The sequence below is a fragment of the Rhipicephalus sanguineus genome, chromosome 1, assembly GCF_013339695.2.
Source record: "Rhipicephalus sanguineus isolate Rsan-2018 chromosome 1, BIME_Rsan_1.4, whole genome shotgun sequence".
NCBI classification, from domain to species: domain Eukaryota; kingdom Metazoa; phylum Arthropoda; class Arachnida; order Ixodida; family Ixodidae; genus Rhipicephalus; species Rhipicephalus sanguineus.
The window spans coordinates 192,387,424-192,400,607 of record NC_051176.1 but is presented as its reverse complement, the minus strand read 5'-3'; the positions used below and the strand labels follow the sequence as shown (position 1 = coordinate 192,400,607).

The window sequence follows — 13,184 nt, the reverse complement described above, 5'->3', positions numbered from 1 at the left end:
CAGAACTGCCTAATGTATTTATTTAGTCCAACTATGTCAAATTACAGCTGTAACTGCATTTACCTGCAAAGAAGTGGTGTCCACATGATGTCCTTTTAATTGGACACATGTTCATGGACACCGTCACACTTACGAATAATGGTTAGCTACGTCATAGCAAAAGTTATCCTATTTATGTAAGTCACATGAACAATGTCTTCTGAAAAATCATTTATTTATTTATTTTCTATGTGAATTATTTTGCAAAACTGCAGGCCTAAGGTGCGGGCTTTTGCAACAGGGGTATCAAAGAGTTCATGCAACTAGCACTGGTGCAGAATAAACAGCAGTGCACCATACACCATGTTGAAATTGTATTAAAGAAAAGCATTGCGACACCAAATTGAGCACCTGCTTAATCATGACAACAGATGCTTCTAATTATTGGAGATCTTAAAGAAAGGAAGTGGTAGAACAAGGCAATGGATAAAAAAAAATTGGTTCCTGGTTAATTGTGGAAAAAAAAAAGACTCAAAAGAGAATGCTTCAGCAAAAAAAAAAAACCGACATTGTGTGTTGTTATTGTTGTGCCATATAAATTGCTGTTTTGAAACAGTCATGTTATCATCGTGTTCCAGTCTCTAATTGTGTGAGGAAAGAAAGAGAACTTCAATATGTGTATACGTTTGTTAATGTTCTAAATGGCATTATTGATACAGCATGATGATTTCTAGGTAGTGATGCCAGAGGTTTAATTTACAAATCAAATTTTAAAGCAACCGTGGTAGTTGTTTTTAAGGTGAAAAATGACCTTAATTTTAGCACTTTATGTCATAGTTGGAGTTCTAGGATTCTATTTTGCTGCATCAGCGAAGTAGGGGGTGAGTCAGTCGTGTGGTATTTTAATTTTAAAAAATAGATGGATTTCTGGTGAGTCATTTCCAAAGCGTCAATGTTTTCATTAAGTGTGTAGATGGCACATGCATATTTGCGAGTCTGACCATCCACGCTAGTAATTTCATTAAACGGGACACAATTGTCATCAAAAAGTCGTGTTTGGACAGGTTCAAAGATGACGATGACAATATCATTAGTCTATACTAAGAAAAACATAAGTCCCAATCAGTTCCCTGTGGAAGACCTAAAGTAATTGTAAGTTCTGATGAGCTGTTACCAATTATATTGAGAAATTGTGTACGATTTGACGAAGCAGAAATCCAATTTACTATAAAATCTGAAAGGCTGGTATTCTTACGTTTGAGGACGACTTAGTGTGAGAAACAAGGCCAAAGGTAGTAGGACTGATAGGCGGGCGAGTTGAAACTTATCCATCTTTGCGCAGTGCACAAAATTGACAAGGCACACAAGAGAAGAGGACGGCACAAGCGCTGATCTAACGACAGTTGTTAGATCAGCGCTTGTCCCGTTCTCTTCTCTTGTGTGCCTTGTCAATTTTGTGCGCTGCGCAAAGATGGAAGGTCAAAGGCTTTCCTAAGAAAAAAAATCATTCCTTCCACATTTATCAAGAATATATACAATAGAGTATGACTAATAGTAACCTAACTGTGAAGTAGACATATGTAATCTGAATGGGGAAAAAAAAAATGTTGCATGACACAAAAGGTTTCTTGCATATTTTTATTTTTTATAAAACTTATGTTCAGAGTACACCATTGTATTCTTTAGGCAATGAATCCTGACCCATATCGAGGTGTCTGGGGTGGCTCCAAATGTCGTGACTCGCCAGTCCAGGCAGACCGCACCTGTTCATGTGGCACAGAATGTCAAGCTGCCTCTCACTATGCTGATCAGCTCAGTGAAGTACTACAGCAGTGTGTCTCCAAAAAGAAGGTGGCAGCTTTCTTTGCTGAGAGCATACAGGTATTTCCTAACAACCTCTTCCCTGAGTTTTGTTTGGTTAGCTGATGATTGCAATGTATGCTGATAACAGTTTAGTAGTTTTTGCATATGACTATTTCAACGCGATAGTGTTAGAGCTCATTTTGCGAGAATTCCAGTGTCAGCATCAGCATTGTTGATTGTGAGTGAAAAAGTCGGCGTTGTCCATAAGCGAAAAATTGCGAAAAAATTCATATAATAAAAATCATAGCTCTGAGCCAGAATCAAACCCAGGCCTTCTGCATGGCAAGCAGGTGTCCTACCACAGAGTCACAGCAGTGCTTGAAACTGTTTTGGAAAAAAAAAACCCTGTACAGTTGTTACACAGTGCAAGGAGTTGCATTAACACATGTAAAATTGAATGGCAGAAGCGTAAAACTGCACCAGCCGTCACACCATCTGAATTGCACGAGTGGGTGGTTTCAAGGCCCACCCATTACGGAGTGCTCAGGCATAATTAATCATCATTATCATCCGCAACAGCATCAACAAAGTGTGCAGTTTAGTAAGTGCGCATAATGCTTCATGGACATGTAGTGGGTACTTCAGTAATTCTCAGAATAATGAATTATGGCGTAGTGGGCACTTCGCAACTGTGCTTGCAGTAGGCATTTTAGGATAGTGGCAAAAAGTTTCTTTCCTCGCAAAATGGTTGAGGTGTCCACTGAGAAGCAAAGCCTGGCTAGTGAATGAGAAGGTGATGAAAATGGGGCCCGATTACGCTGTCACATTCTGCTCTTAAAGGCAACGTTTACAATCAGCACCACTTGACAGAGAAAGGGAGCTTTAATGAAATTCAGTGTTACCTTTATTTGAACTAGAGAGAATTTGGTAACAAAGTTTTATAACGTGGATAGTATAACGTGAGTTGTAAGCTGAGTGCTAAGAATTGTTTAGGGTTCCATTGTTGTCCTCTGCATTTTTATTCCAGTTATTGTCATGACCCCATGTATAATGTGCATATTGTTTATGTACAGGTTTTATTGAGAGGGAATGATTGTAGCTAGAACTCCAGAAATATACTGTTTATGATACGTGGCTCACTGTTCAGGGTATCATTTCTGAAACATCGTCTAAGTGCCATATACATAGTATAGGATTAGCTGAAGAGGTTTGGTGCTGGTAAGTATAGACTGTACTACTTATGGTGCAGCTGAGTCTTGTTCTCTTAAAAAAAATTCTCCTTCATTATATTAACTCTTTATTACTGCCTTCTGTATCAGATCACTATTTTGCTGTGTGGCAAGAAATAATGGCTGCCCCAATTTCATCTCCATGAAAGAAGCATAGCACGCAGTGACAGAGGCACTGACTGCAGAAGGAGAGGACTCTGTATTTTAGGATCCTCCAGGAATGCCAAAGCCTTTCCCACTTATTTCTACACAGCTTGTCATTACCAAGCTTCTATACTTGAGGTTCTTTTTTTGTTGTCTCCAGAACTTTTTATCTTGAAGTTTTTTAAAAATTTGCCTAAACCTTGTTATGCCATTGTTTACGTTAGCATTGTCTGGTTTAAATGAATTCAGATTTCTAATTAGATTTTTTTGAAATCCTGATAATAAAGGTAAAAGTCCATGTATATATCAAGGACAAAGTTTGTGACGGTATATATATTTTGAACACATGTAAAATTTTACTATTTAGTTAGTAGAATGTATTGAAAACTGACCTTCATTAGTAAAGGCATAGATATGGCTCTTACCCAGGGAATAAATATGTTACTGAATGTTAAAATTGTTCCAATATCTCTCTGGCAGAGATGTTTAAAAATCTGCAAAGCAAACAAGAATGATACATACATACTATCCTTGCCTTACTTACCATACTACTTCCCTACTTTCAAGTAGACAACTTTAACTATTTATGAAATGACTGTGTAATCATTTATAACATTTATCAATGATAGCAGCATCGTCTCTTACATACACAAGTTGTAAGTATAAAAAAGTTTGTTTAGATTTGTGAAAATGAGGCCCTGCCAAGCTCACGTGGACTCAATTACTAGCAGTCAAGTGCAGAAAGGCTCACGTGGACTCGCACTATCAAAAATAAGATCCAGCAGAAATCACTCACCGTGCTGACTCGGTGGTTTTGACCCTGCCGATGCAATAGTTTGCAACAAGCCTGAGTTTTGAAAAGTTGTCTAAGGAATATACCAAAAAGACTTCTAGAGGAGCAAAACAGAAGCTTTTTGATATTTGTAAATTACATTTAGAGTGGTACTCTGGAGAGAATGATCGCTTTATGTGTAAGAATACTACTGACGACAAGATTGGTTCACTACAGTGAGCCTAACAATAAATGATATGGTATGTAATGAAAGCATCTTCAACCACCAATCACATCAAGAGTCAGTCATGAACTGAAAATGTGAGGTAACCACTGAATAGCTAGGAGCCTGGACTTTGGACAAGATAGAGGACTGCTGCTAAAAACTGTTGTGTTGCACAACAATGCATGCCTACACACCACTGCCCACAGCATCAAGTGCTCACCTAAAAATATAGCTTTGAGGTACAGGATCATCCGCACTGCTTCCCTGATGTTGCCTAATGAGACTGTCATGTGTTTAGTCTTTCAAAAGATGCTTTTGGAGAACAAAGAATTTTGTTCAAAAAGGTGAAAGCAATGGTGCATTTGTGGCTCAGCTCTGTCAAATATGTTGGGGAGAGAGTGCAGAAGCTTGTTGATTGATGGGAAAAATTGTAATGTCATACTGTGTTGTTGCTGAAAAAAAATATTAAAATTAATTATACTGACAAAGTGAGAATAATTGGCTTACTTACCCTTGTACCCTTGGGTGGACACGGGGCATTGTGTCAATGAACTTAGCTGGGACTCTATGGTCGCTTTCACCTTGCATTCCCTAGAAAAAGTCGTTATGGCACACTGTACAGTTAAGGAAAGAAGTGGAAGTCTGAAGGGCTTGTTTTTCTTTGTTATACACAATATTAATGAGTACTAACAGACAATAATGCCAAGGAAAGTACTTTCCTTGGCATTATTGTCTGTTAGTGCTCATTAATACTGTACAGTTATCATTCACCAAGAAGTACATTATGTTATTCAGTTTTTTTTTGTGTATCAACTTTGTACCAAGTTACTAAATATGCATTATAGTGGCATCTTCTGAAGTATAAAAAAAACAGTCAGAAACAGATAAAAGTGCAGGTTAGGTATCTTGACCTGTGTTTCTCTCCTGTTAGCTTCTGTTAATGTTTGGATGTTACCTTGCACCTTACTACATAGTCACAGCACACGTTTTCCCCCTTCCCCCATTTCCTTTACCTAAATGAGAAAAGCCGCGTACACACTCCTGCACATCCTCTTTACACAATTCACAAGTAATTGAAGCTCCATCACTCACCATGCAGAATTATTTTTTTCTGGTTCGGTAACAACTGTTCCAGCTGCAAAATGTTTTGCACATAACTTTTTTCACATGCTGCACAATTTTCTCGGTGCCATTAAGGCCACTGATAGATATTTCCCAGCCACTGAGTTCTGCAGAATTATGGGAACATCTTTTTCTTAAAGTCATCATCATCATTATCATCAGCCTGACTACACCCACTGCAGGGCAAAGGTGTCTCCTATGTTTCACCAATCAACCGAGTCCTGTGCTTGCTGCGGCCACGTTATCCTCGCAAATTTCTCCTCTGCCCACCTAACTTTCTGCCTCCCCCTTGCGCACTTGCCTTTTCCTGGAATATCTAGGTTATCTTGCCTTCGCATGCCCTGCCCATGCCCACTTCTTCCTCTTGATTTCGATTAAGATGTCCTTTACACCTGACCCACTCTGCTCCCGTCTTGTCCCTTAAAGGTTATACCTACCATTTTCCTCTCCGTGGCTTGTTGCATCGTTCTCAATTTAAGTTGAACCCTCATCGTAAGCCTCTGGGCTTCTGCTCTGTAGGTAAGTTCCGGTGAGATGCAGTTGTTATACACATTTCTCTTGAGAGATAGTGGTAAACTACCATTCATAATTTGAGAATACCTGCCAAATGTGCTCCATGCCATTCTTATTTTTCTAGTTACTTCAGTGTCATGGTTCGGCTCTGCGGTCACTATCTGTGTCCTTTACTACTTCCAGTGCCTTGCTACGTATTGCAAAGCGTTGTTCTTTTCCGAGGCTGTTGAACATTACTTTAGTGTAGACAACCACCCGTTTGTAGCATGAAGCCACAAGGAAATCCATACGGATTTCTCGGAAATAACGCCTCTTAGTTGCCGAAAAATTCGTGCTGGTCCGGGGTTCGAACCCGGGACCCACGCCTTTCCGGGGCGGTCGCTCTACCAATTGAGCTAACCAGGAAGCTAGCAATTGGCAGCGCGAGGGCGAATTCATCGACAACTCGAAGCAACTGGACACATATTGCAATTCAGTTTTGCGGTCCTGTCCTTGTGGCTTTGTGCTACAAACGGGTGGTTGTCTATTTTTCCTTTCTTAACCCTTCCGCCACCTTGCGGGATTCCGCAAAACTGATTTGCAATTACTTTAGTGTTTTGCATATTAAATTTCAGACCTACCGTTCTGCTTTCCTTGTCCAATTCAGTAATCATGAGTTGCAGTTCGTCCCCTGAGTTACTCATCAAGGCAATGTCATCAGTGAATTGCAGGTTGATAAGGTACTCTCTATTAACTCGTGTCCCTAAGTGTTCTCAATATAGGGCCCTGAAAGCCTCCTGTAAACACGCGGTGAATAGCATTCAGGAGATCATGTCTCCCTGCCTTACACCCTTCTTTATTGGAATCTTATCGATTTCTTTATGGAGGACTATGGTGGCTGTTGAGCCATAGATTTCTTTCAGTATTTTTATATATAGTTAGTCGATGCCCTGATCCCATAGTGCTTGCATGACTGCCGAGATTTCGACTGAATCAAATGCTTTCTCATAATCTATGAAGGCTATTGTAGGGGTTGGTTGTATTGCATAATTTCTCTATCTCCTGATTGATAGTGTGAATATGGTCTATTGTTGAGAAGCCTGTATGAAATCCTGCTTGGTTCTTTCTTAAAATAATTGTCTCTAAAAATATGTCTTCTAGCAGCAAAGCATCAACATTAGCTTTGATGTTTTACTGTACCTCTAAACAGACAGCCCTAGTTTAAATGTTTTTGTCATAGCAAAGAAGTATTTGGGGGCTCCTTGGGGGCTCCTCATGTTACATTTAGTGAGTTGCATACGGCAGCATGGGTGGGTGTGGCTCACTTTTTGGCTTTGTTATATGTTTAAGGTTCTCGCTGCCGACATTGTCACTTAGCCTGTGGATTCTGACAGTGAGGCACTTAAGGCATACTCTTCCGGTGTAGCATTCTGTTTGCATCAGTGCTTGACCACTGTAACCACTTCAAAACTGCACTATGCTATGCTCTCAGTGTGGCACACACTCCAGAAACATTGATATAGCCCTCCTGCAGAATACATGTGGCAATCTGTGAAATGTTACTACATTGAATCATCACAGTTATATAGAGCCTGTTATTTATAACGTGCCTCATTTGTCAACAGAACATACAGTGATGTAGCTCAGTTGCCATGCCACTTTGTTTTCTTTTCTCAACAGGGTGTCGGAGGCTCTGTGCAGTATCCAAGGGGCTATCTTAAGAAAGCCTACGATTTGATCAAGAATAAAGGCGGCCTTTTTGTTGCAGATGAGGTAAGCATATTTGCCTAATGATTGTGTAACCTGTTGTTGCTGTCCTTATGCATGCCATTGCACTCAACTTGAGAATGTATCTTTAGCCTGCATCCATGAAGAATGAGTTTGGTCTAGGTACATTGCAGTAGTCTTTTACTAATTTCTAGTTAGTTCTACTGCAAAAAAAAATTTTTGCTCAGGTTTCTGCATGCCTTAATTAAATTAAGGCAACCACATTAATAATTAAGGCTCAGCATTGTAAAACATAAGCTAGTGTTTGTAGCTAACAGGTGCTAGCCTTTATGTGAATAATGTCCATGATGCAAAGTCAAGAAAAAGGAAGTTGTGTGCAAATAATAAAAGCACTTTTAGAAACCCACTTGAATGTTGAACACTGATACCATGATACTGGTGTAAGCAGTAGTTTTAACAGTGAAGCTGTACATGGTTAAGCGGTACCAAAATTCATCCGTCTTATGTACGCAACTAGCGCATATGTGCCGTGGAAATTGGGCAAGCCCCCCTTATCATCAATGGTTCACCAAAAATGAAGATGGGAACACATGGGCAGGAAACTCCAATTAAGATTTCTGGACAAACATAACCAATAATTGAGAAAGGTTATCGGGATTAACCCAGTGATAAACACCGGGGCCGCACTCGTGAGCTTCGCTGGTTAACTGTCTGTATGGGGTGCCTGGGTGGCAATTTTTAAAAAAATATTTTTAACAATTCATGTTCCATTATTTAAAGGAATTAAGAGAGCTTGTTTGAGTGAAATAACCATCAAAGGACTCAACAGAAGTTATTTGTGTGGGGCATGATTTTTCTGGTGTATGCACATGAGAAAGTTCTGAAGCTTTGTTCATACTATGTGGAGACCTTGATTTACGGAATTGATGTGTCTTGGTGCCTGTTAGTTTTGTTCATTGTTGCTTCACTAAATAGAGTATGTTATCATGCAGTTACACTGCGAATTTAATTCCTAAGTTGTCTTAACTTACAAACAGCATTCCACAAATATTTGGGTCAGAGCACAGAAATAGGCTAGTGATGAAAGAGTGTAGCTTTATTTTGACAAAGTCTGCACGTCAGCACAGGGATCACATGAATAATGCATTCACTACAGTATACACACTCTTAATGCCAACAGAGTCCTCACAAACAGTTATGTATGGAAATCATGTTTCTATGATTGCAACAGTGTGCAAAAGTTGTGTCTTGGCAGGACACTTTGCAAGTAGTTGCACACTCAAGAGCATCTAAAACATTCCAGAAAGTCTTTCCATCTTGTTTGCACATCAATTGAGTTTCTACCCATCTGCTCCTGCAACATTCTTTGCAGGTTCTTCTGTCATTAAACAAATCTGAATAAAGCAGTTTTATAAAGGCAAGGGTACTATAACTTACAATTCTTATACATTTGTGTTTTCCTGCAACTAAATTACTAATAGCCTCTATACTCAACGTTTGCAATCTTCACCTTTGAAGGCATCTCCAGTGAGCATGTATTATGGCCTTCAGCTCATGCACAGGCCATCGTTAAGGTATCATCATTAGTCAGCACTTCATTAAATTTGACTATTCAAAATTTCTCATTCTCTCGTGCCATATTGTTTTGCTCTCACTTAATTAAGTTGAGTATTCAAACTTTCTCATTCTATGCCATATTGTTTATATTGTCTTATCTAGGTTCAAACTGGATTTGGACGGACTGGTGAGAATTTCTGGGGCTTTGAAGGCCATGGCATAATGCCAGATATTGGTGAGTGTGAACACAGCAATATTAAATTGATTTCAATTTTTTAGTAAGACACAAGGAAGCACTAAGATAGCAAATAATTTACTCCTAAACTGTGTATATTCCTGCATGTTTTCCGCTACAACAGGTTTAAGTAATTATTATGGACTACAGAAGGAACAAATTTTCAGGATAAACACATTTTTATCAACACGGGTATAAAATTGCTGAGTCATTCTATGCCTGTCCCAACCGTAGTGCTCCACCATAATTGATTGCTCGGTGCCCCACCATAATTGATTGCTATAAAAAAATGCAAAAGGTTACACGATTATGAAAATTAGTTCAACAGTATTTTTCCAAAATATTTCGAGCGACAAAAATTTTTAGGCATGTGATGGCCATTTGAATTTCATGAAACGGTGTAAAACCAGGTGCAAAAAAGAAAAAATTTGCTAAAAGTCGACCGTATCGCACATTCTTTCAACATTTTAATTTTTGTGTTGTCTGAGCATTGCCCTTTTATTATAAAATAGTTTCACAAAATAGCTTTACAGTTAAATTTTTGTTATAATGAAATTGAAGGGGTGCTGCGATTTGCTCGTTATAACCAATATTTTGTTATAGCCACAGTGGGCATTTACTGCAAATATTATGCACTGTACTTGCCCAAAACTAGTAGCGAGCGAAATGGCATCTCGCTGTACGGTGGTACACAACAAAATAACCGCATTCCAGAGATAAAAGGAAAAGTGACATACCTACTTTGTTGCAGTTCAAAATACAAAACTCGCATTTCAAGCAGACTTAGCTACAAAGAAGTCCATAATTGGACGTTGAAGCACCTTCCTGATGCAAACTATGGCTCATTCAGCTGCGGCTGCTATGTTCACGCCATCTTCTCCGCCCTCGTGAATGCCTAAGTAATATGCCGTATGTAGCGAGAGTAAGGTAGGATTGCTTTCGTGGGCACGGCAGCGTGCACATGGTGCACCATCCAGCTTTGCGCGCATTGCTGGGGAATGCGTGGTGGGCAGGGCCGTACCCAGGAATTTTTTTCGGGGGGTGTTTGTGTGTAGAATGGCTAACTTTGGCAACTGGTGGTCGCTGTGTGGGCGTGCAAGTATTTTAGTGTCACCCGAAAAGTTAAAGCATCCAAAAATTTCGGTGGGTGTCAGAACACCCTCAACCCCCCCTTAGTTACGGCCCTGGTGGTGGGAGTTTTGAACTGCTAAATACAGTTGTTGAGTTGTGCGCAGTCTCAAACCTGTGTTGTGCACTGTCGTGATATTTGCTCAAAATTTTATTTCCTAACAAAATTTGTTCGTTATATCCCGTAACAAGAAAATTTTATCTCATTTAAATGGGGTTTTAAATACATTTGTTTCTGTGGGGACTTTCGAGGTGAATTATGATTCACTATATATAGCTCGTCTCATTTTAACGAAGTTTAACTGTATGTGTTTAACTCCTTAGCACCGAGGTAAATTTGAGTGAATTGTGGCATTTTTGGGAATTTTTTTTTTAACCAAGAATGGTCATAGACCAAAAGCTCAAATTGCTTTTATAAAAGACGTACCATCTTCTAAAATTTTTGTTTCACCTTTGTGCAGCAAATAGGTTGTTAAATAAAATCTTGAACTTGATAAAAACATTACTTTGGCCTATGTTGAGATGTCGCAAAGGCCCTGTGGTGGATGTCTCAACAACTTTGTCAACTATTGTCTATCTCCTACCAAGTAGCTGGAAGAATAGAAAACATCTCACAGCATTTGTGAAATATGCCCCATAAAGTTAGCCATCAACAATACTTACCAAAGTATTCATCTCTTTTCACTGGTTTCATGGTGACTAAACGTGTATCTTTTAAGAGGTCCTCTTAGTTTAATTTAGGCTCATGAAACTGATTTGTGCCCGCTGTACCACTTCAAGAGTAGGCAGCTGCACATGTATATATTTCCAGTACCACGGAAGTGCGCACTGTCTGTTGACTTTGACAAACATACCTTAAAGATTTAAATTCTCGTGAACTCCTGGTGATCACTACTTTTATTCTTTACCATCCAAACCACCATCTGCACCACCCTGATTTGCATTTGCCACCAACATGCTATCAGCTGAAGTCAAAGTGCCAACCTAAATATTGCAATGGTGGGACTAAACTTCAAGAATGATTTTCTCGATTAAAATGGAAATTACCTTGATTAATCTTTCTGTGGTGAAAGTTGTTATGCTTCTCAATCATATGCACTGTTGTGCTTTTTTCTTGGGCCACCTTAGTTTGTTACAGACGTCTCAACATAGGCCAAAGTAGTGTTTTTGCCAAGTTTAGGACTTGATTTTAGAGCCTATTTGCTGCACATAGGCTGAACTAAAATTTTAGAATATCGTATGTTTTAGGGAAGAGAGCTTTATAAAACTATTTCGAGCTTTTGTTCTATGACCGTATTTTGTAAAAAAAATTCCCCAGAATGCTAGAATTTGCTCAAATTTATCTCAGTGCTAAAGAGTTAAAAACATAAAGCTATCTTGCGAAACTGTCTTGGAATAAAAGAATAAAGCTCAGACAATGCAGAAACGAAGGGTCGATTTTTAGCAATTTTTTTTCACCTGGTTTTACACCTTTTCGTCAAATTCAAATGGCCCTCACGTGCCCAAAAAGTTTTTGCCACTCAAAATATTTTGGGAAAATACTGTTGAACTAATGTTTGTATGTGTGTAATTTTTTGCACTTTTTTTAGAGAAATTCAGTTTGGTCGAGCGCCACAGGTGGGACATGTGGTGTAGAATGACCTTGCTTTGTATGGCACGATCACATAATTTTTGGTATAATTCTATTGTACATACTGTAAATTTCTAGTGCAATCCATAGAGATTTTATGAAGTTCTGTTTGGACAAAAGAAGGTTTGTATTGGGAGCAATGTAATATGAAACATGCATATAAGTGCTCGTAGCCTTATGTTGTAGCCAAAACTGAAAGAAAAGCTGGAAGGCAACATATGATCTCCTGGCTCCTATTCATTCAGTACTTGTCTTCTTTGACCATGTTTTTTTTTTCTTTCTGGCAAACACATACAAATATGCTGCACTAAAACAAAAGGACAGCATGAGAAGGATCATGAAGGTGTAGCTATTGCTGCCATCTCTTCAGCGGACAAAGTAGGGATGAAATAGGGGAAAGGGGCTGGTGATTACCAAGTGCATAATGCCATGTGCTGTCAGTCTCTATGCGCAAGACTTGCGATTTTTTTAGATGCGAAGTATCTTATGGCGGAGTTCAATCCGGTGGTGGTGTGCGGCGTGACCACCCTTACTGCGCATGTGCATACCCTTTCCCCTCCCCCTCTCCCCTCGCCCTCTCAACTTCCCCTCTTCACTACCCCTTTCCCTCTCCCCACTTCCCCTCTCCCCTCCCCCTTTCCACTCTTCCTCTGAAACGCGGGCTAGACATGCCAAAATTCTCTCCTGCGCAACGCCGCGATGAGCACCAGCGCATGCGCGTCCCCTCCCCCCCTCTCTCCACTCTTACGCTGCCCCCCTCTCGCACGCCTGCCGGCTGCATTCCCCGCTCGCCCTGTGAGAATTAATGGCCAGGCTAGAGGGAAGACAAGACGCGCGTAGCGTTCCTCTTCGCGTTCCACGACGCGAGGTCGGTAGCATGCCCAAAGAACGCCAACGGAACGCGATCGTGCAAGTACTCCGGCTTCGCATCGCCTCATGGTCCCCTTTAGCGGGAAATGGTGTAATTTTTTTGTTCTGCTATGCTTTTATTTTCAATTAAAAGGTACAGTAGTTGCCTGGTGAGCGCAGCAAACATTACAGACAGAGGTACTGTTAGTGGGCAGGCCTATAGCAAAACCACAGCCGTGACAACATCAAAGCCACTTTTATTTATGAGAATGCAACAGGCTGGATAGATG

At 39.9% G+C, this 13,184-nt stretch overlaps 1 protein-coding gene across 2 annotated transcripts in view; it reads left to right on the top strand.

The window, feature by feature from the left end:
- LOC119404549 (alanine--glyoxylate aminotransferase 2, mitochondrial) overlaps positions 1-13,184 on the top strand; it is a 52,342-nt gene that overhangs the window by 25,390 nt on the left and 13,768 nt on the right. For both annotated transcript variants that reach the window (XM_037671095.2, XM_037671103.2), the window contains 3 exons: positions 1,666-1,860; positions 7,448-7,540; positions 9,215-9,287. In XM_037671095.2, coding sequence (XP_037527023.1) covers positions 1,666-1,860; positions 7,448-7,540; positions 9,215-9,287 — 361 coding nt within the window. The remainder of the gene's footprint in view (positions 1-1,665; positions 1,861-7,447; positions 7,541-9,214; positions 9,288-13,184) is intronic.